Here is a 24,545-nt window from a genome sequence, read left to right as displayed (position 1 = left end):
CCAACTTCCCCACATAGGAATGGCTTATCAGAAAAGTAGTCTCTAATTCGCGCGGCTGATTCGGCGCGCCGACTAAGCCGGTATTCCAATATAGCCGCCACTCGGTGTGTATAAACAGTGCGATCGGAGTGCAATTAGTCCCGGCGCGGCTAGCGAAGGGGGTTTTTGAGCCGGAAAACGCTCCGGCTGGCTAGGTAAGGCTGTTAGGAAGTGAGGGACACCCAGAGATCCGAGGATTAGTGCAGCGGCTGGTTTATTCGGCGATTTTTTGATTCCGTTCAATGTTGAAGTCTGCGACTGTTGGCCGGGAGCGTTAGTAGTATAAGCGATAATAGGCCAACAGTCGTCTCTGCGGCTAGATTTATAGCATTTGAGTTGTGCTAATCTAGACATCTTTGCATAAAAGCTGAAGTTCATAAAACAACCACATGGTGACATAAACGGTAAGAATTACTTAAGCATATGTACATAATTGGCTGAAAGTGCTAGGTGCAGAAACAAAGACTTTCAATCAAAGAAGCAAAAATTTGAGATGTAACAAATTAAATGTGACATTACGTTTTGCTACAAATACTGGTTGGAACCCAGAAATTTCGGCTTTGAATAACAGTCTAACTTACCAGTAGATGATTTTGATATTGACTGGCATTTTGTCGCAGAGTCCCTTCCTCTGTGAATCGTAAAATAACGCAGATATTAGAAGACAAATTATTATGTAACCAGTTTCCCCGTGTCACAGCTAGGTTTGACCCTAAAATTATGCAGGATGGCATCGTCCACTTTGAAACAAAGTGAACGTACCCTCAAGGAAATTATTGTATCAAATAATCTACAACTTTTACACATATAGATAGTAAAAAATGTCTTAAAGTAATGATAAAATTATGTTTTTAATGTACAGGTTATCCTTATTTGTTCAATGGGTCCAAATTTATGATATAATATTACATAAGATATTAGAACCCCTAGTAAGAACTGCAGTAGTGGACTCTTCTATAAAGTTCGTGCTTCTGATTGGTCAATTTTAATCACGTTACTGATATGACCCGCCATTTTTGAGACCGCCTTTTTTGCTACATACAATGATTTAGTAACATCTTTGGTGTTGTGCCAAAAAGTATAGTTTTCACAAATTGTGTATACGTCTATTTGAGGGGTAAGAGGACACGTTGATCACGCAGAATGGACAGACTGTGTCTGTATGCTGTACTATCCGTGGATGAACCACCGAAACCGCTTCTTTTTCGCAGGTGGGTAAATTTTGCAAAGATCTTCTCTGAGTCTGAACGATGAGAAAAATTATTATATAACGTGCGTTTAACATAATTTAGAAGTAACAAACAGTCACTGTAAAAGTTCTGGCAGTGGTCAGTTTCTGGTAGCCAGTCTTGTTGGCTTAAACCTCTTGAGTCGTCGCCACCCAAGGGAGCGCAACCCCGTAAAAAATCCCCGGCTGCGCTTATGAACTGGGCCGGGCGGCGGGCAACACACCCAGCACCGTAGAAGTAGCGACAAGCTCCCGGTGGTATGGTTGCCACAACTTTAACAGGCTACCACTACTGTACCAGCCCTTAGTCCCCATCATCTGATCCACTGGCTTTTTGACGCGTCATTTTATGAAACTTGTATGCGTGTATAATGGTACACATAAAATGTTATTGGAAGCATTGACTCTAAAAAATTGCAATGGTCCCTCAACAATTTCAATATGATCCATACTTCCTAAATTCAGAGTGGTGCAGGTAAAATTTGTCTGGTGCAGGTAATTTTCATTGTTGCCTGTACCAGTGCAGGTATGCAGACAAAAGTATTTTGAACCCTGTTGATTGTATTCTATATTTCCCACAGGACATCAGAAGGAATCGTCTACAGCTGCCGGCTGACGCTGCTCCTCCCACACCAGGCCGTGGTCTTCGGTATCGGCAAGTGGGAGCAAAGGACGCTGGGAAAGGCGCTGACTGTTGAGCTGACCCTGGACGAGGGTGACACATGGCAGAAACTGGGCACACTTACAGACAAACATAGGTAAGGACTGACACATGGCAGAAACTGGGCACACTTACAGACAAACATAGGTAAGGACTGACACATGGCAGAAACTGGGCACACTTACAGACAAACATAGGTAAGGACTGACACATGGCAGAAACTGGGCACACTTACAGACAAACATAGGTAAGGACTGACACATGGCAGAAACTGGGCACACTTACAGACAAACATAGGTAAGGACTGACACATGGCAGAAACTGGGCACACTTACAGACAAACATAGGTAAGGACTGACACATGGCAGAAACTGGGCACACTTACAGACAAACATAGGTAAGGACTGACACATGGCAGAAACTGGGCACACTTACAGACAAACATAGGTAAGTACTGACACATGGCAGAAACTGGGCACACTTACAGACAAACATAGGTAAGGACTGACACATGGCAGAAACTGGGCACACTAACAGACAAACATATAGGTGAGTACTGACACATGGCAGAAACTGGGCACACTAACAGACAAACATATAGGTGAGTACTGACACATGGCAGAAACTGGGCACACTTACAGACAAACATAGGTAAGGACTGACACATGGCAGAAACTGGGCACACTAACAGACAAACATATAGGTGAGTACTGACACATGGCAGAAACTGGGCACACTAACAGACAAACATATAGGTGAGTACTGACACATGGCAGAAACTGGGCACACTTACAGACAAACATATAGGTGAGTACTGACACATGGCAGAAACTGGGCACACTTACAGACAAACATATAGGTGAGTACTGACACATGGCAGAAACTGGGCACACTAACAGACAAACATATAGGTGAGTACTGACACATGGCAGAAACTGGGCACACTTACAGACAAACATATAGGTGAGTACTGACACATGGCAGAAACTGGGCACACTTACAGACAAACATAGGTAAGGACTGACACATGGCAGAAACTGGGCACACTTACAGATAAACATAGGTGAGTGATATGATGTTGGAATTTTTTTATCCATCTCCTTACATTTTGATATGTTTTAGACATCTTCCTCAGAGCTTTTGGCTAGATTGCTGCCTCTGTCTCACCGCTATATGTAGCCGATGTAGGTGGCGCTTTTGCAGTGAAAACACAGTCCCAAACAGTCCCAAACTGTGCTGGCAGGGTGAGTGGAGAGATGACTTCAGGAGAAGTATTGATGTGAATGTTTGTGTTGACGTGTGTCTGCTGTACTCAGGTCCCTGTGCTGGCAGGGTGAGTGGAGAGATGACTTCCTGAGGAGAAGTATTGATGTGAATGTTTGTGTTGATGTGTGTCTGCTGTACTCAGGTCCCTGTGCTGGCAGGGTGAGTGGAGAGATGACTATCTGAGGAGAAGTATTGATGTGAATGTTTGTGTTGACGTGTGTCTGCTGTACTCAGGTCCCTGTGCTGGCAGGGTGAGTGGAGAGATGACTTCAGGAGAAGTATTGATGTGAATGTTTGTGTTGACGTGTGTCTGCTGTACTCAGGTCCCTGTGCTGGCAGGGTGAGTGGAGAGATGACTTCAGGAGAAGTATTGATGTGAATGTTTGTGTTGACATGTGTCTGCTGTACTCAGGTCCCTGTGCTGGCAGGGTGAGTGGAGAGATGACTTCCTGAGGAGAAGTATTGCCATGGAGAGGCAGGGGGGAACAGCAACACTGAAGGTCAGTTAGCATGAGAGTTCATCTGTGTTGGTAAATAACATTGTGAAACAAGTAAACTTTACCTATAGCAACCAACACTGGAGATAGTTGGGACTTGCCCAAATTTTAAACTGACTCTGTCAGACTAAAAATGTTCACAGAATGGACCAGTCTACTGCAGCTTCCTGGAAGTGACATTGTAGACACTTGACTGCAGCAAAGGGTCAGAGGTACCAGATAACCTGTATCACCCCCCGTCTCTGCTTGGTGTTAGACGGTGAATCAAATCCTCGCACTTGACCTTGTAGTTCTTTATTGAAGTTGAAGTCTCGTCGGATGGTACCCAGACTAAACCCTGCTAGTACTAGGTAGAGCTGTACGTGTACCTAAAGAAATCTTAGGTACAGGTACAGGTACACAGGTTTAGGTATAGGCTGGACCTTTACCTGTACTGAGCAAGTTTGGTCAATTCATTAAGTTTTAAATGTAGCGAACTGTCTTTTTTAGTGCTAAATTGTCATCGCTGTATGAGGATTTAGATATTTGAACCTCAAAGCAAAGTTTTCTTAATTTTCAACTGTAGTCTTATCACTAATGACTTTTTTTTTGGCATCTTTGATTTGGAATTTACTTATCTTGAGTCTCAAAAAGTGGTGTTCAATATTGATGTAGTTTGCTTAGGTACAGGTACACAGATGTTTAAGTCCAGACCTGTACCTAAACAAGTTTAAAGGTACGTTACATGTACAGGTACGGGTATTTAGGTACACAGCCCTAGTACTAGGCCAAAGTATTGAAATAGTTCTGTTAGATCACCTCCACGTGGTCATACTGAGTTTTTAAACTGTCCTGACAGGTGAGCTGTGGAGGGTCAGGGACATGTGGCTCACCTGAGGGGAGACAGCTGGTCTCATCACACCACCTGCCTGACACACCCATCGACACACCTGACGTTCCAGGAAAAGAAAACCTGCTTAAGTCAACTGGGATTACAGAAATACAGGTAACGTAATCAGTAGATGTCTCAATGTTTGCCTTGTCCCATAACTTATACTCCCTATTGCCACATATGCATGTGAAACTTGCAGAAGACAGAATGAACTCCTTCAGGGCGCAAAATACAGGTGAGCTGTGTAATCATGCTTAACAAAGGCCAAAGTCAGAATTAGACTAGGGAATTGCTGAAGCAACCCAGGAAAAAGGAGACTAAGTTGGTTGACAGGCACATAATAAGTGCACCACTCCCTAATTTGTGCCATAAAGTCTACAACCAGGAGTTTGAAAATCCTAGACCCTGGGGAAGACCTCCAAAGTGTTAGATAAATCAAATACTGTAAATGCAGAAATGTTTGCGGGGATTTAATTTTACGGTAGCAGAAAAAAGGACTTTTCGCGGTGGTTTTAATTTCGCGGTAACACCATAGACTGCAGTCTAATATCATAATAGAAAAATGTCCGCGGTGGTTTTAAGTTCGCGGTGAAGTGGTCACCGCGCAAACCGTGAACATTTCTGCATTTACAGTTGTTAAAGTCACCGGATTAAGTGCAAAGGCAGCAGAAACTATGGCTTGGGAAACTGAAGGAAGAAGCCACTCCCTTGCCACTCCCTACATTATTTGTGTGCTACTCTCGCCACACTTTGTTTTAAGTTTATTTCTCTGGTCCCAGAATGAGTACACGCCACCATGGGATGTAGAGGACGCGACACTTTCGGAGACGAGCGCACAGGAACCCACACCAAAGAGACGGAGAACCTCAGCAAAGTCACGAACGCTGAAGGAACAGCTCAAGTCTTCCCCTGTCGAGAGGAAGAAAACTCCCACCGCCTCCCGATCAAAGAAAGGCAGCAAGAAAGCAGAGATGGACACTGAAGATTCTGGTAAGTCATTTAATGATTGAGTTCACCAACAGATATTCATCAACCTGTTGTTGTTGTTGTTGTTACTCTTGTGAGCTGTAGTTCCTAGTGGCACATACCGGAGACCAGCAATTGTTTAAACTTAAAGTTTCCTTGCTCTTTTGTGAGCAACACCTCCTCAAGCACAGGACTTTCATTACACATCTCTTTATTGTCTCTTTCGAAAGAGCAATTTTGCTTTCTATGCAATGCTTAATTTTGTAAAAATGCTAAGTGTATAATGAACTGAACTGTATTGCCTGCGAAACATCTACTGCAAGTAACATTTGTGAAATAAATCAGAGAAGAAGAAATGTTATTCATGAAAACACGTCAAGATGACTGTACATTTGCTCCTTAGAACTGTCTTACTTTGCTCTACTTGAGGTCTTTTCATCCATGCAATAATCTTAAATATTTAGTACTATGCATCCAAATGTGGCAACAACTTGCACTGCAATCAATTTTGAAAAGTTTAAAAAGTGTTACTTTAATTGAGAAATAGGGTAGCCAGTTAACACTGTAACAGTAGCTTAGTAGCAATGTTGTTGTACGACAAAAAGCTTTGTGAAGAAATGCCTCTGAGTAATCCTATATTACTACACTGTTGTTGTCAGACATGCCCAGTGCACGCTGGGGCCACAGCTTGTGCCCGCTGGACGACCACAGAGCCCTCCTGATTGGTGGAATGGGAAAGGGCCGTCAGCTGAGTAAAGATTCCATCTGGCAGCTGGATACAGGTGAACTAGCTCTCCATTTCAAAATATGAAAACTGATGTTAGGTCTATGCCAAAAAGCAACTGGATATGATTTTGGAAACGGTCAGACGTTTCAGATATCCACTATCTTTCGTCAGTGAAACTGAAGTGATCTTGAAGAAACTGGTCTTTTAATCCCTAATAACTACATGATGTTAGGTCTTTTTTTGTAGTCTGTGAATTCATCATTCTATGAGATCCTAAAAAAAAAAAGAGGGAAATGCAAGGAATGCAGAATGTACAATCTTGGGGGATAGGACCAAAAGCATGAAGGCATGATGTGAGGAAATTGGTGTATGGTGCTTAGCATTAGAAAACATATGAAATCGGGCAATCTATATGTAATGCGTTACATGTAGTTAGTGGTCAATCACAATTTTCATGATTAACAGACTAAACAGAGCCTGCTATAAGCCTCTTAGTCTACCAGTACCAGGCTGACCACAGGTAGCAGTAAAAAGAAAGTTTGGCCAAATAGACAAAATTACATGTAAGAGGAGTACAATTTCCCCAAGACCCAAACAGTGGTCGTCTGCTGTGCTCATCGGCCAGCTAACTTGTCTGGTGTGTTGTTTGAATGTCTATTTTGCTATATATGTCAATCTATTTTTCTTTTCAGTGACCTTTGAAGCCTGGTAGAGGCTAGGGTCTGTTCACAAGAGCAGGATAGCACATGCTAAAAGGACTGTCCCCCTGTTTAGAAAAAAAAAACTCAAACTGAATATCATCCTATTTAAACTGTAACTGTTTTCCTCTCCCAGTTACCCAGAAGTGGGAGGTACAGTCCACCAGTTTCTCTGGCCCCAACCCTGAGACCAGGATGGGCCATACTGCGACCTACGACCCCGTGGTGAAGTGTGTGTACGTGTTCGGTGGGTCCAAGAACAAGCGCTGGTTCAGCGACGTACATGTCCTGGATGTCCAGACCTGGCAGTGGTCGTCCATAGAGGTATGAATCCTTTTTACTAGGGCTGCGTACTGGTACTGAGTACTCACCCTCACACTCAGGGTTGACAATCGCGGCAAAGCCTAACGATATCACCCCTGACAACTCAGCCACAGAATTCAGTTATTAGGGGCGCCTTGCTTATAAATATTAATGAGCTTGCCTGATTTTTCGCAGGCCAATCAGCGACCGGATTGCAAGTTTCGAACAAACAGCGTACGTATGGTACGGCGCGGCGTGCACAAAGATCTGTTTATCTTTGCGTGACGGTAATTTTTTTTTTTTTCATATGCTAGGTCGGTATACGTTGATGCCGTGGTTACCTATACCCACAGAACCGACAACTGTGAAATTTGGTACCTAAATAAAGACGTCTGGACGCTGAAAGTACTGTGAAACGTTATGCCAGAACTGTTGTCTTGCTCTTGAATATTAATGAGTTGCCTTATATGGCGCCTTTCCGAGCTTTCGACAACAAAAAGCCATCTCTCCGATGGGCTGACAGTTGGTTAGAAGCCACGCCCCTAATACCCGAATTCTGTGGCTGAGTTGTCAGGGGTGATATAGTTAGGCTTTGCCGCGATTGTCAACCTTGAGTGTGCTGTGTACTGTGACAATTGATTTGTTGCAAGTCTAAAATACCGGATCATGAAGTATAGGTACTGTACGGAGCATGTAAATCCTTTCAGCAAGATTAAAATTTGGCACTGTTCCTGATGTTAATATGTTTATGTACACATTCCTACTTCATACCTGCGTGAAAATTTGGTAAATTGTTTTCAGGCAGTGTGTTTGTGTTTGTGTGTGTCTGTAGTGATTTGAATATTGTCTACTAGTAAGAGTAACAAGATGTGATACGGAAAATGGTGTAACTGGAGACTTGCAGGATGGGAAGACTTATTTGGCCTGGGTCCAAAGTTGTTGACGCAGGCTTGGCCCGGCTCCAAAATATGCATGGACAGAATTAGTGACGACTTTACCATAATGACAAACAAGATTTCATAAAAACTGTATGTACTTCACAATTAGGTATGCAAGTTTCGAATTCTTGAAAGTTGAAACTTTCTGTGAAGCTATGTATAGATTAGACCGATTCTGATGGAAGATCAAAAGATGAAAGTTAATTTCCCGATTGCAATTTTTACCCTGGAACATACATATCTTAATTACTGTGTTTGGAAAAATGTCTAACAATTAGTAACATACTGAGTTGTTGTACCTGCTCTGACAGGCTACAGGAGATGCCCCCACACGGTAATAATCTCTAACATGCTGAGTTGTTGTACCTGCTCTGACAGGCTACAGGAGATGCCCCCACACGGTAATAATCTCTAACATGCTGAGTTGTTGTACCTGATCTGACAGGCTACAGGAGATGCCCCCACACGGTCCTACCACAGCTCCACCCTGTACAGACATGAGCTGTTCGTGTTCGGAGGTGTGTTCCCTAACCCTGACCCTGAACTCTAACATGTTGAGTTGTTGTACCTGATCTGACAGGCTACAGGAGATGCCCCCACACGGTCCTACCACAGCTCCACCCTGTACAGACATGAGCTGTTTGTGTTCGGAGGTGTGTTCCCTAACCCTGACCCTGAACTCTAACATACTGAGTTGTTGTACCTGCTCTGACAGGCTACAGGAGATGCACCCACATGGTCCTACCACAGCTCTACCCTGTACAGACATGAGCTGTTCGTGTTCGGAGGTGTGTTCCCTAACCCTAACCCTGACCCTGAACTCTAACATGCTGAGTTGTTGTACCTGATCTGACAGGCTACAGGAGATGCCCCCACACGCTCCTACCACAGCTCCACCCCACCCTGTACAGACATGAGCTGTTTGTGTTCGGAGGTGTGTTCCCTAACCCTGACCCTGAACTCTAACATACTGAGTTGTTGTACCTGCTCTGACAGGCTACAGGAGATGCACCCACATGGTCCTACCACAGCTCTACCCTGTACAGACATGAGCTGTTCGTGTTCGGAGGTGTGTTCCCTAACCCTAACCCTGACCCTGAACTCTAACATGCTGAGTTGTTGTACCTGATCTGACAGGCTACAGGAGATGCCCCCACACGCTCCTACCACAGCTCCACCCTGTACAGACATGAGCTGTTTGTGTTCGGAGGTGTGTTCCCTAACCCTAACCCTGACCCTGAACTCTAACATACTGAGTTGTTGTACCTGCTCTGACAGGCTACAGGAGATGCCCCCACACGGTCCTACCACAGCTCCACCCTGTACAGACATGAGCTGTTTGTGTTCGGAGGTGTGTTCCCTAACCCTAACCCTGACCCTGAACTCTAACATACTGAGTTGTTGTACCTGCTCTGACAGGCTACAGGAGATGCCCCCACACGGTCCTACCACAGCTCCACCCTGTACAGACATGAGCTGTTCGTGTTCGGAGGTGTGTTCCCTAACCCTGACCCTGAACCTGATGGCTGCAGTAATGAAGTCTTTGTCTACAGCCCAGGTAACTGCTAGCATTGTTTGTACTGCATACCCTATTAACTACCTCAAGGTGTAACACACAAGGTTTGTACATAGAATATAGAATACAACATGGTGTATTCCGTATCACCCGAGGTACCAGCCCGACCGCAGGTTGGATCGCCCGAAGGCCGGAGGTCGATCCGACCCGCGGAAGGGCTGGGGCCGAGGGTGATGCGGAATACACCGTGTTGTATTTTATTTATGTCATACCCTGATGTCATACCCTGATGCGAAATGCGCCAGAAGTTGAACAAATTTGGTGCCCTCTAACAAAAAGTGTTACAACAGTAATGTTCCAACGTCCGAATCAGGTATTCGAAGTTTCGATGGCGCAGTTTGATTTATTCGAATGGAGCCCGTGTGATACGCCTTTCGAACCTGTGCGATACGGAAGTTATGGCCCGGTCCGGAACACCCGTATCAAACGTTTTCGCGTCACAGGTATGACATAATGAAGAGTACAAGCTTTATTTGATTCACTCACACTGGGACGATCTCCAACTCTTTTAGATAAGTGTGGTGGGCTCTTTTACATGCTCAATATGTAGCTGTCCTCAAACATGTAGCCTCCATTTATTGTCCTATCCTAGGGACTTCCCTAACCAAAAATAAAGCTAGGTATACTTATTTTTGCCTGAGTGAATTGAGCAAAGACATTAAGTTTAACAAAACTATGTTGAGGTAATGCTGTTAACTTGTATGAAAGGCATACTTTTGATTGAACATTTAACTCCATATTACGTATGTTTGGATCTTAAATATCAGCCCCAATCTTGTCAAATTTAAAACCTGTACCAGTACTGGCAGTAGTTGTAATCAGCTTAGCAACATTTTTTATTGCATTTTTTCATCAAGTCCTGTATGCTTGTTTGATATGACTTTCTCTCCTGTATGTTCTCCCATCCAACCTTGTGTGATCTCCCCACAGCTACTGAAAGTTGGTACAAGCCGCTGGTAATGGGAGATAGCCCTACTCCCCGGTCTGGGTAAGGCAGTCCTCACACATTGTTGAAATACTTCAGTATTTTCTTGCTTAAGTACACACCCAATTTAATACATATTGAATACAACACGGTGTATTCCGTATCACCCGACGTACCAGTCTGACCGCGGGTCGGAGGGTGATCCGACCCGTGGGAGGGCTGGGATCGAGGGGTAATACGGAATACCCACCTGAGAAAACCCATGTTTTGATGCGAAATGCGCCAGAAGTTGAACAAATTTGGTGCCCTCGAACAAAAGTGTTGCAAATGCAATGTTCTAACGCCCGAATCAGGTATTCGAATTGCCAACCGTGCCACACTCGGTCTGTTCGAAATGGTTTGATTTACTCGAAGAAAGCCTGTGTGATACGCCTTTCAAACCTGTGCGATACGGAAGTTATGGCCCGGTCCAGAACCTCCGTATCAAACGTTTTCGCGTCACAGCAGGTATGACATAAATAGTATTACCCCCAATTCAGGGCAGGTTTCACACAAATCTCAGACAACACATCTCAAAAAGATGTATTCAAATTCAGATTAGAATGCAGAGAGACTGCCAACATACTGTAATTCACTTTGTCTTCTCGGTACCAAACATTCACACTGAGAAAATTCAACTTGTTCTCAGATCTAAATGTTTACAGTGAACGAATTATTTGTTATTGGTAAATGATAAGTTCACATTACAATCATCACTGTAAATACTGTGAACATAAACTAATTTAAAAAAAAACACAGTATCGCAGTCCAGTGGGGTTACCACCTTAAGTTTGGGGGTTTAGGTAGGGAAAGAAGATGATTGTGGTGTTTTACGTTCATGCTGTTTTAAGCTCACAGTATAAACAACTCACCATAAGACAGCTTATGCAATATGTAACAATTTATATTGGATCTCACTCTCATGTTCACCCTTCCAACAGTCACTCTGCAGTGCTGTTAGGAGAGAGGCTGGTTGTGTTTGGAGGCTGGGACGCTCCTGTCTGTTACAACGATGTGTCCATCTTGGACCTGTGTAAGTAATCAGTGTTAAAGGAGTCATTCTAATTATTGCACCAGGGTCCTTTGGAGGTGTAGCCTCGGCCGGGCTCTGAAGCCACATATTTGTCCTGGTGTATTGCTGGATATTATATTGGGATGCGTTTTGGTGTCTTCACGGTTACGTTACGTTACGTTGTCTGTTTATCAGTGGGCCCGCATTGATTTTAACTGCGAGTTAAAAAATTGGGAGGCCTCGCCGTGCCAAAAAATAGCCAGGTAGCTACAGGATGTCCCTCAGGCAGTCAGGGGTCACATCCAAACATGCTAAAAAGACAGCCCTTAAACTACCAGGCAGGGCCCTTTATCCAGTTGTGAATGTAACAATGCAAATTAGATTATCATATTAAGCATGTTGTACTAAGAGGGTTTTACCATGATGAGTTATATGGGAAATACATGTAACATTTGTAAGCAGCAAACAGAGGGACACATTTTCCAGATTGATGCATTTACAGTATTCTGGCTGCGAGTGTAAACATTCTGTAGCGTATGTGCTTTGTAATAATGTACACTTAATTTTGTATATACAGGCCTGATGGACTGGACCCAACCTGAAGTGACTGGCAAACCCCCAGCACCAAGAAGGTATGCCACAGTGATACAGTTATGTAACATGCATTGGCATAATACCGGTAGTAAGACTTATACCGGTAGATTAAAAATACTGGAACTTAAAGAGATCTACACATGCAACAATAGTTATTTCTGAGCTGTGCACACTTCAGACATCTAGGTGTCCAATACATCATTTACAAAGCATCGATAACAATGTATTCGAAGACAACAAGGCCAAAAGTTTTCAGTACCTTTTTCGGGGGTAGGCAGCTCGTCGTGGGACGAACACACTGTCACATTCATTGCCAAATTTATAGATCATAATTACACATGCTCACGGCACAAGACGAACATGATTCAACAACAATCTTGAATTTCTGTTGGTGACCTACAACTCATGTAAAAGTGTGAAGAACCGTTGCATAATAGCCCGTATCTACGACTGAAGGGGCAAAATTGAACGTACGCAGCCATTTTCCCGCCATTTTTATATCTACGCTAGCAGTGAAGTGTTACGTCATAGCGGTTGTGACGGACAGGAGTTAAATGAAAATTCTTGACAGTATACGTCCGTTTTCTCATGACATTTCGTATGCTCAAGCAGGTTTATGTTTTATGCATTTACCGACAGAAAAGGAAGGAACATCAGAGGATGTATAAATGTACATAGCGGCAGTTAATTGTGCCGTGTTTCTTCCTACCGGTATTTTTTACCCCCTCCCAACCACGCGCCCGTTCGCCGTGTAATTCCGCGGTGTGTTACAATTACAATATTGCGCTTTTAGCAGGACAAGAGTGGCAGAAAAGTTACACAGAAGAAGTGGCAAGGGTAACCTATAACAGCAACATGTAACTGGAGAAAATGATGCGTTGACAATTTGTCAAATCAGTATGGCTAGAGAAATCGTCGTAAACGTACCGGTATTATGATAATAGATGTTAATAGTGAAGTCATCACAAATAAGCATACAAGTATACAAATCAGTCATATACCAAGTCCTGTTTGTCTGAAGTTTGATAAGGTGTAGCTCGAAATTTATTTTCGGAATAGCTACACAGGTTCTCGGAACCTAAAGTAAAGATGTAGGTGGATGGAAAAGACTGGTTGTAGTACATAAGATTATTTACATAGGATGGCAGCAAAACAGGATTACAAACTTAGTGTAACTGCCTGTCTAGAGCATTCTTCTACACAGATTCGAACTTTCATTATAATGCGAATGCACTTTGAATGGGCAGAGTATGTTCCTGTCGAAAATTTTAATGTTGAAATTGCTGTTGTTACAATTTTTTTGTTGGATGATGTGGATTTACCTCAACTTAGCTTTGAAACGTGTGTTTTCTCAGATGGGTATGGCACAGGGCTCTAGCCAGCTCGACATTTTTTTCCGTCAGCCAATTCCCATTGTCGCGAAAACACTATTCCAGGAGTTAGAGAGACTGAACTGAGACCTTGAAAAACGGGTTTTAATGAGATTATTGTATGCAAAAAGACGCCGACACACATTGTCAACAATCATAACAATAGCAAAACAAACAGTGTGACTTCTACGGCCGTGGACGGTGTCCCCAAGCAGCCTGTAGCTTCCACCAAGGAGCTTTTTGTCCGTCAAAGTTGACGGATTGGTTTTAAAATTTTTCCGTCACACGCAGCGACGGAAAAACGGACGCTGGCTAGAGCCCTGGTATGGCATGAATGAAATACAACACTGTTTATTCCGCATTACTCTAGGTAATAAGCCCTCACACAGGTCAGATCACCTTTCAGAGTTCGGCCATTTGATGTTTCATATCCGCGGTTGGTCTGGTAGCTCTGGTGATACAGCAGATCACATCTAACACATCGTGTTGTATCCCATCTGTCTCTCTCCTGTTGCTAACTTTTGTCATGACTGTTGAGAATATTTTTGTCTGTTCCTAGTTGGCACACAGCAGTTCCCCTGAGCAGTAACAGCTTCCTGGTCCATGGAGGATATGATGGGGATGAAGTCATGGGAGATTCCTTCATCTTCTCACTGGGTAAGATGTTAATATTAAGTAATGTGCGTGGTGCAAAAGTTAGTGGCCCTGCCTCTGGAAGCTGTGAGTTTGATTCTGGACGTATCACTCACCTGTGCGTTGCAGTGTGTTTCAGCACAGTAGAAGCCATAGTTAAGAATTTATGTTATGATGCATTGTTGTTCTGTTTTTGCAGGGCTCGAAATTCATTTTTGGGCTTAGGTGCACTGGTGCACCCAGCTTAAAAAATTGGGTGCACCAAAAATATTTGGGGTGCACCACTTAAATAATTGGGTGCACAGTTCCAATTTTGGGTGCACCTGCACCCAGTATTTCGAGCCCTGTTTTGTAATTATGCTAGTACTATGTTTGTCGGAGTGAATAGTTGTGTTTTGTAATTATATGTTTGTTGGAGTGAATAGTTGTGAAGTTTGGTGTACCAGGTTCTCCTGAAAAACAGGGCTTTTGCCCTGAGTGTGCATACCTGGCTAAATAAAATAAATGAAATTTCTGGTTATGATATCTTGTACTGTGTGATAGACAGACTCTGGTCTTTTTTTTCAAAGCTCAATACTAAGCTCTTGGAACAGAGAGTAAGTGGTGTAGGTTTGGACCCCCTAGTGCCTTAAGAATGACTGAAGAAAGTGTTGACGGATCGAAATGATTTTCATGTTGTGTTTTTGTACTGGAAGGGTGGCGTAGGTGCGGCATAACTGATAGAGCATTGAGCTCAGGACCAAGAGGTTCCAGATTTGGAGGGGCACAACTTACCTTTACGATGGAGTGACGCACACCAAACCTCTCGGCTCATCTGTCAAAAGTCATCCTCCTAATAGGAACATCCAACAGCCAAACTGCCTGTCTGGATGTGCCCTGCTCTTTCATCCGTCACTCTTAGTTCCTGACTGCCCTGCTTATAAATATTAGGAGGTTACCCTTATACTAGCCTGACTAAAATCGCGCTCCTAGCAGCCGGGCCTATAGCATTGCCGCCGCCCCAGGGGTCATTATCCCCAGCCAGCGAGAGATTGTATAAACACAGGCTACCCTTATACATGCGAGACAGCGTTTGAAAACGGAAAGCCTATTCTCTGATTGGTTGACAGCTGGTTTGGGGGGGACGTCGTCAGGAACTAAGAGTGACGGTTGAAAGAGCAGGGCACATCCAGACAGGCAGTTTGGCTGTTGGATGTCCCTGCGTAGGAGGATGTCAAAAGTGTGCAGATGACACACATAAGGACGTGGTACAGCAATGTGTCATCATGTAATTGTGCCAACATTTTAACTAAGAGCCATACTTTCCCCCCTACTAGACACCTGTAGTTGGAGCGCCCTGGCTGACACAGTGCCCATAAGCCCATGTTGTGGCCACCAGGGTCTGGCTCTCCCCAGGACTGTACAGGACAAGGAGAACCAGGAGGACTACAACAGGCAGGTCATCCTCATCTTTGGTGGGGGGGACAACAACGGCCACTTCTTCAACCAGCTACACAGACACACAGTCTCCCATGATGCATGTGGAACTGCGGTGGGAGACACGTGGTGTTGGTAGAGTCATCATCAGGAGCTGTAGGCCACAACAATTTAATTTCTTGGTTTTGTGTTTTGAAAAATTTGGCAGATTGAAATATCAGTATAAAAACAGTGAAGGGGCGGTCATTGTGGCCTTATCTCTCTAAATTGGGGTATGAGACAGAGAGTATTTCCTTTAACTTGAAATTCATTAAGATCCATGCTATTCTTAAATCTTGAAGTTCTGCAGATGTGTTCAATTGTGATTGTTCTTAGTTTTCTGCTGTGTTAGCTTCCGTGTTTTTCGGAGGCATCCAACAAGAGAAGGTAGGGGATTTATATATAGACAGGTACTCAGCTTATTGGTGTCTCAGGTACAGGAAAGTAAGAGATAGGCTCAGCTCTAAGGCTTTGTCATACATGTACAAAATTAATGTAGCTACCATAGTTTCTACCTCAGAATTATTCTATATGTCCTATTTTGTAACAGCTTCTATGTTCTGTGAGACTCTCCAGAAATTCGTTCCAGAGAATGGATGGTGTCAGGTCCAAGTTTACATTCCAGTTTTCACACTACCCTCTTGCTTTAAAGTTACACACACAAATGTCCGACAACCAAAAAATTAGAATGGTGTATGTGGCCTTATGTACTTTGTAGGCAGCTGTACTGATTTGTTTCTAAGATTAAGAAAATATGACAGGCCACAGGACAAAATGATGCAATTCTGTGACAAAAATGAATGCCAACATGGAAAATACCTCAGTGATTTTGAGGAGTAATTTGTGTAAATATGCAACTCAGATATTAGAATGTAGAAATTGGAGATGTTTGTTTTTAGTAGTAATTTGTGTGAATACATGTAGAGCGACTTGGATATTAGAATGTAGGAATTGGAAATATTTGTTTTTTGGTTGTGTGTTTTACTATCAATGTTCATAGTTGAGTGTTCAAAGAGACAATAAGGAGCAGTTTTTACCTATGCAACAGTATGGATCATGGATGAATTTATTACACGGTTGAACAACATTATCAATGTTACAATCTGTATCCATCGTATACAGGAAAAAAAAACATTTTTATGAATCCGTACAACTTTTGATATTTTTATAACAACATGTTAATAAAGTTTTCTTATTAGGAAGGCAAAGACATTGTGGTCAGATTCTTCTATTGTGTGCAAGTTTTGAGTGGTACAGAAAAGAATCCAGATGACAGTCTCCAAATACAGTTTGAAAATGTAAGCAAGCATGACATGTTACCTGTAAAGCAGTAATATGGAAGTTTGGAATTGTGAATAGCATGTTACAGTTTACACCAGAAGTGGTATAATACAAGTATGAGCAAAGATTATACTTTGCAAGCCATTTAAGAAGGGAAAAAATGTAAAGACCAGATCATTTAGTAGTGGAAATGATACTGAAGTGGAATGCAGAAGCAGTGGAATACAGAAGCAGGAAAGCTTGCTACGCTACAAGGGTATTTTCTGGACAATATGGCAGTAGACGACCAGCAGACTGGGTTTAAGGTTTCCAGTTGGACAGTGGTGCCGTAGGATTGGATGGTGCTAGAGACGGCCGTTTCACCTGTCGCCTCCCAGTCCTCGTAAGAACGACAGGCTGCGAGTCCACAGGCGCGCCGTCGTCCGGTCTCATGCTCTGTCGCGTGTCCACCGGTCGCCTGCTGGCCACATTGTCCAGAAAACTGACCAGCAACCCTAGCTCGCCTTCTAGCTTGGACGTAATATCGGTCAGCTTCTGCTCTCTCTCTTTACTCTTCTCCTGTAAGGAGGAGATGTCTTCTAATATCTGGCTGTCTCTCTCAGCACTTTCCTTCTGTGCTGCAATGTCACTAACCCAGCCCTCCACTACCTGTCCCTTCAGTAGAGCTGAGATCTCCTCTAGTCTGTCCCTTTGGCTTTTATTCCTTTCGATATCCTCCTTCAGTCCCACGATCTCGTTCTGCAAATTTTTGTTCGCTGCCTTGAACCGCTTGTTCTCGTCGACCACCTGCTCGAGCTTCCGTCCCGATTCGTAGATGTCCTGTTCCACGCTCCTGACCTCGGCTGCGTGGTCTCGCAGCTGTTGTAACGCGGAGGCCCGGCCGCTTTTCAGATCGTCCTGTAGCTTCCCCCTCGGGTGAGACATCTTTTCGATCTGCCTCTTTGCCCTGTTCACCGCATCCTCCAGTCCGCTCTTCTTGTTCTTACTCTGGACCACGTACTTCTTCCTCTCTTCGTACTCTTTACTGATCTCCTTAAATTCTGCCTCAAAAGTGTCGCACATGGGCGTCTTCTCCTCTAGCTCCTTCCCAATGTCTTCTATGCCCTTCTCAAGTTTGCTAACGCTCTGCTCCAAACCTTCGATCTCTCCTTTGGAAGATTTCTCCATTTCCTTGTAGCTCTTCTCAGCAGCCTTGATGTTGGACTTGAGTTTCTTGATGGCCTGTTGGTCCTCTATAGTCTCCTTCTGTAGCCTTTTACCCTCCTCTGTTAGCTGGATGTGTTTGTTCTTCCCCTCCTCCATTCTCCGATTCATCTCCCCCATAAACCTGACAACATAAAAAGGTAAATGACCTCGTTGAATATATATAGAATACAACACGGTGTTGAGAAATTTGTGTCCTCAAACAAAAAGTGCACTGGAAATTGTTACAATTTTAAACTCTATATCCGTACACAAAATAAAGCGCTTGCCAACAAGCTTTTGATCAGACCTCTGATTCTTATCAAGTTGAAATGACACAAAGCCTAAGTCACACATCCAGACCAGAAGTGTGACATTAACAAAGGGTCAAAGGTGCTTGAAAGTTGGTATCGGCCCCCGTCTCGGTTGAGGGAAGGTTGGTGGGCTCTGATGTAAGTGGCCTCTTTTAGGTCATTTCAACTTTGGGGCATTTCACCTTGATAAGGATCAGAGGACTGATCGAAAGCTTGTTGGTAAGCGCTTTATTTTGTGTACGGATATAGAGTTTAAAATTGTAACTTAATGTTCACTTAACCGTCACAGATGAACTTACAGTCAAATGCACTGGGAAGTCGGAAAGGTATGCATACTGCCACCCATGTATGTAAATTTGTGAATATTGAACTGGTTATGATAATATACAATCAGGCATTTGGATCCTGAGCATACAAGTCATGTACCTTGAACTGCTTGCCCTGAATTCCTCCAGGTCCTTGTGTGTGTCGGATTTCTTGGACTGGAGTTCGAACCTATCGTTGCGCTCCCTGGTCAGCTGTTCTCTGGACTCCTCCACCTGCTTGTTCAGCATCTGTACAGCTGCCTTGTGGTTCTCCTGCAATGATCATAACCAACTTTTTCAAATATGCATTCTAAAATATGGAAACATTTTTATTTTTGAATAATTATGGAAACATTTTTTCCTATTTGTTTTTTTTTTCAATGGCGACGTGGCACTGCACTCTAGTTTAGTAATTTCTATTAACAGTGCCACATACACAGTACAGACAGGAGGTAAAGGTGGTCTTTTTTTTTATACCCCCGACCAAAGTCAGGTACCCACTTTTACACCTGGGTGAAATGATGAAGTGTAAGTGGCACAATGTCAGGGGCACAGCAAGGATTGAACTCAGGACCTCTAGATTCTGAGCCGAATGCTCTACCAGTTACGCCACACATGACGCCACGCTAATTTTCTCAGGCTAGTATTAGTGTTACGTTTAGGGTTAGTATGCAGCCCGACCTGCAGCTGTTCGATGCCCTGCTCCAACTCCTGGTTCTCCATCCTCAGTCTGGCGCTCTCCTCAGCGAGGCGTGTCAGCTCCGCCTTCCCCTGACGAGAGATCTCCCGCAGCTCCTCCAGTTTAGCTGCACTGTACTCCATCTCCTCCACAGCCTTCTTAGTCTCCGCCTTCAGGTGAGACCTGCGCGACTCCACCTGCTGGTTTTCCTCCAGAGCCTCCTGAGTCTCATCCTCTAACTCCTGTAACCTCTTCAGCAGTTCGGCTTTCTTACCTGTACAGGTGTAGTAAACATTTGTTTGTCAGTCACATAAAGCATATCAACATCACATCAGATCATCCACACTCATCCTCTAACTCCTGTAACCTCTTCAGCAGTTCGGCTTTCTTACCTGTACAGGTGTAGTAAACATTGTCAGTCACACAATGCATACCAACGTTAACATCACATCAGATCATCCACACTCATCCTCCAACTCCTGTAACCTCTTCAGCAGCTCGGCTTTCTTACCTGTACAGGTGTAGTAAATATTTGTTTGTCAGTCACACGATGCATACCAACATCAGATCATCCACACTCATTCTCTAACTCCTGTAACCTCTTCAGCAGCTCGGCTTTCTTACCTGTACAGGTGTAGTAAACATTTGTTTGTCAGTCACACAATGCATACCACATCAGCTCATCCACACTGTCAATGTTTAGAAAACATTTAGAGGACTTGGTCAACTCAAAGACAGATACAAACCACCAACCATTACAGTACACACAATTACATACATAAACTTCATACCCTTGTGAAACATGGAGTTTGACCTCTGCTACTGATGATTTTGAATTGTAATATTGTTCTGTAGTTTTTTAATAATTAACCGTCATTCTATTTTGTTATCATTTGTTACCTGGATGTCTAACCTTCAATGATGTGGTTTATATGAAGGTTAGACATCCAGGTAATAAGATAAGCCAAAAAGCAATTACTCAAGCGACTGGATTTTGGAAATGGTCAGACATTTCAACAATCCAAAATTGTCTTCAGCTTGACTTTACCTTACCCATTATTTTCTATTGGAATCCAAATTGTCTTCAACCTAAAATTGTCTTTAGTTTTAGTTACAATACAACGTTTCCTATAGGACATCTAAGATTGTCTTCATGCATAGTTAGAGTATTAAAGACCTGTTTCTTCCAGATCACTTCAGTGTCACTGACGAAAACTGGTGGATGCTAGTTGAAACGTCTGACCGTTTCCAAAATCATATCCAGTTGCTTAAGTAACTGCTTTTTGGGATATAACACTAGTTCACATTTATCCGTGGGGTGACCTTTATCCGTTGTCTTTAAAAACAGCACATTTAGGAGTATTAAATCTGTGGACTGTGGTTTCAAATTTGCCATATTTTCAAAATGTTCCGATTTGAAGCCACCGTACGTTGACTTCATATCCCTAAATACGTTTTTTCTTACAAACAACGAATGTAGGTTACCCTCGGATAAAGGTGAACCAGCGTTACCATTCTAATCTAATAGATTTCAAAAAAACATCTTCAAACCTGTTAAGTCCTTCTTGACGTTTTGGAACTCCTCCTTCAGCCTGTCCCCTTCCTTATCCAGCTGCACATTCTCCAGCTGTTCCTTCTCCAGCTGCTCCTCCAGGTGCTGCACCTGGCTCACCAGCCGCTCCACCATGTTCTCCGACCGCCGGATGGTCTTCTTCTGCTCGCTGTTCTTCGTGTCCGACTCCAGGAGTTCCTCCATCAGGGTGCTGATCTGTTTCTTCAGGCCCTCGTTGGCCTCCTTCTGATCCTTGATCTTCACTTGCGTGTCGGCGATGTTGTCTTTGAGACGCTTCTTCTCGAGTCTTGCGTTGGCTCGCTCTTCTATCATGTCTTCTTTGAGGTCGACGATGGCCTGCTCCACGTCCAGGATTTCCTGGTTGGTCTCGCGAAGCTTCTCTCGTGTTTCGTTGAGCGTGATCTGCTTCCCGGCCTTGTCGGCCATGCGCTGATTTAGCTGGGAGATGATCTCGTCATGTTGGTTCTGTGGGTTTGAAAAAAAAAAGACGTCAGTAATTCTTGACTTCAGTTGCTTAAATGATAATCAAATCTGGCTGATAATCTAAAGGGAGCTTAACTTACATGTTTGTATGAATCAAAACCAGCTTTCTTTCTAGACCTTCCCAACATTGAAGATGTGTCGAAATTCACCCTCCGGAAAGTCAGCTCCATTTTTAGTAGTATTCATATATACATGTATCAGAACTTTGGGTACAAACACTTGACTGGGAGTACGGACTCTACTGGGGGTAGGGACACTACTGGGGGTACGGACACTACTGGGGGTACAGACACTACTGGGGATACGGACACTACTGGTGGTAGGGACACTACAGGGGGTACGGACACTACTGGGGGTACAGACACTACTGGGGGTACCGACAGCACTGGGGGTACGGACACTACTGGGGGTACGGACACTACTGGCGGTAAGGACACTACTGGGGGTACGGACACTACTGGGAGTACGGACACTACTGGGGGTACGGACACTACTGGGAGTACGGACACTACTGGGGGTACGGACACTACTGGGGGTACGGACTCTACTGGGGGTAGGGACACTACAGGGGGTACAGACAGTACTGGGGGTACAGACACTACTGGCGGTAAGGACACTACTGGGGGTACAGACACTACTGGGGGTACGGACACTACTGGCGGTAAGGACACTACAGGGGGTACGGACACTACTGGGGGTACCGACAGTACTGGGAGTACGGACTCTACTGGGGGTAGGGACACTACTGGGGGTACTGACAGTACTGGGGGTACAGACACTACTGGGGGTACGGACACTACAGGGGGTACGGACACTACTGGGGGTACCGACAGTACTGGGAGTACGGACTCTACTGGGGGTACGGACACTACTGGGGGTACTGACAGTACTGGGGGTACAGACACTACTGGCGGTAAGGACACTACAGGGGGTACTGACAGTACTGGGAGTACGGACTCTACTGGGGGTAGGGACACTACAGGGGGTACGGACAGTACTGGGAGTACGGACTCTACTGGGGGTAGGGACACTACAGGGGGTACGGACAGTACTGGGGGTACAGACACTACTGGCGGTAAGGACACTACTGGGGGTACAGACACTACTGGGGGTACAGACACTACTGGGGGTACAGACACTACTGGGGGTACGGACACTACAGGGGGTACGGACACTACTGGGGGTACCGACAGTACTGGGAGTACGGACTCTACTGGGGGTAGGGACACTACTGGGGGTACAGACACTACTGGGGGTACAGACACTACTGGGGGTACAGACACTACTGGGGGTACGGACACTACAGGGGGTACTGACAGTACTGGGGGTACAAACACTACTTGGGGTATGGACACTACTCGTGGTATGGACAGTATTGGGGGTACACAGTGCTGAGGACACGGACACTTATGCACAAAGAAGTCTTGGACAATACAAGCTCACCTCTGTACATTTGAATTTCTCTACAGGATACTTTTGGGACAGTAGAGATATAAAAGTTCATGTCACGTGCATGCTCAGGAACAGAACAGTCAACCCACCCTGACAATGTCTCGTTCAGGAAGCAGCGTCTCATTTTCCTTCTTCAGGAGTTGAGACTTCTTCTCGAGCTCCTCGATAGACCTCGTGAGGCTCTCCAGCTGGTTTCTTAGTCTGTTCATCTCTGCTGCGTTAGAGTCGCGGGCTGACTGCACCTGTTAAGTAAAGTAACGCAGGTACAGGTTAGAAATAGAACATGTTGTCAATACTGAAAAAAATCTAAACACAGCATATCACTGCATATCGACCGTTATTGAGCAAAGATGAGAAAAATTTGGGTGCTGAGAACTCATTGAAGATCTGAGCGCTGCACGTGCCATTATTTCAAATTTTTGATTCCTGAATGCTTCCGGAGATAATCGTCACTTGACCGAAGCCAGTTTTGATTTGCGAATGGGCGGATCAGATTCAATTCGCTCAGTGACCTCACGGGTTAAAAAATTACTGACGGTAAACCGATAGTGGCTCGATTCTGTGCTGATTTATTGCGGGGCCCTATAAATTAATGTCTGCATGTTTTAGGGTTCTTTTGAAACTCTGAAAGTACAAAATAATGATACAAATGTGCTAGAATGGTGAAGTAAATGTCAATATCGTACCGATTGTCTCATCCAGAATATTTCCAATTTTAATACATGTGTACTATAAAAATCACATTGGGAGCCTTTATTTTGACAGGAAGACCCTTTCAGTGGCCTCAAAGTTTCAAATTGACAAGTGTAATAAAAAAATAGTAAAATACTAGTTTTCCAACGCCTTACCGCTGCTGAGATTTCCGCCTGGATCTGTTCCGGCAGGAACATGAGTTGATGCCTGAGGATACTGGCTTTGATGGTCTCGACTTCCAGAACATCGTGAACCTTAAGACGCTCTCCGTCCAGCTCCTTCAGCGCCGCAGCCACGACGTCCAAGTGTCCGACGTCAGGCTCCTCGAACCCGAACTTCTCCCCCCTCATCCTCCCCTTCAGGTCCATCATGTGTTCTATGGCGGAGTTCACGCCGGGAACCTCTGTCGTCACCGCGGCAGACATGATTGACAAGGCTCCCGGACGACAATGAAATGTGTAAAATTTTGCCAATACCGACGAAGAGTTCAAAATATCTCAAGATATCAAAATATTGCAGAGAGCGTAGAGATGTCCGGGTTGGTAGCTAGGTCACAGTACACAAAACCGAAAAGCATACAGGGAAGGGAAGATTCTATTACGAATATTGATAGGTAGAACTTAGATAGTTTTAATATATTTACTATTGACGTAAGTTGTTAATATCCTAATCATACAAATAATGCATGATAAATTGATGTTTTAAATCAGAAAAATAATATCACTTTGTAATGTTCTTATGTTTTAAGACTATTTTTACATAAAATAAACACCCATTTGATATAG

At 44.0% G+C, this 24,545-nt stretch overlaps 2 protein-coding genes across 2 annotated transcripts; one reads left to right on the top strand and one right to left on the bottom strand.

Moving 5' to 3' along the window:
- The first annotated feature begins 1,064 nt into the window (after positions 1–1,064).
- Positions 1,065–17,001, top strand: LOC118408782 (acyl-CoA-binding domain-containing protein 4-like). Its single transcript, XM_035809642.1, has 13 exons — positions 1,065–1,250; positions 1,849–2,025; positions 3,607–3,694; positions 4,530–4,676; positions 5,342–5,552; positions 6,188–6,310; positions 7,090–7,277; positions 9,614–9,752; positions 10,701–10,758; positions 11,676–11,767; positions 12,324–12,378; positions 14,270–14,367; positions 15,660–17,001. The coding sequence occupies exons 1-13, from the start codon at positions 1,183–1,185 to the stop codon at positions 15,896–15,898; spliced, it is 1,683 nt and encodes a 560-aa protein (XP_035665535.1). The 5' UTR covers positions 1,065–1,182; the 3' UTR covers positions 15,899–17,001.
- LOC118408781 (myosin heavy chain, embryonic smooth muscle isoform-like) lies at positions 16,417–24,243 on the bottom strand. The gene is made up of 6 exons (XM_035809641.1): positions 23,916–24,243; positions 23,157–23,309; positions 21,111–21,597; positions 19,562–19,833; positions 19,002–19,153; positions 16,417–18,406 (listed from the first exon to the last, which is right to left on the bottom strand). Exons 1-6 carry the CDS (start codon positions 24,183–24,185, stop codon positions 17,380–17,382), a joined length of 2,361 nt encoding a protein of 786 aa, XP_035665534.1. The 5' UTR covers positions 24,186–24,243; the 3' UTR covers positions 16,417–17,379.
- Positions 24,244–24,545: the final 302 nt, after the last annotated feature.

The sequence above is a fragment of the Branchiostoma floridae genome, unplaced genomic scaffold, assembly GCF_000003815.2.
Source record: "Branchiostoma floridae strain S238N-H82 unplaced genomic scaffold, Bfl_VNyyK Sc7u5tJ_408, whole genome shotgun sequence".
In the NCBI taxonomy this organism is placed as follows: Eukaryota; Metazoa; Chordata; class Leptocardii; order Amphioxiformes; family Branchiostomatidae; genus Branchiostoma; species Branchiostoma floridae.
Note: the sequence above shows the minus strand (reverse complement) of the source record. Positions and strands in the feature narration are given on the sequence as shown.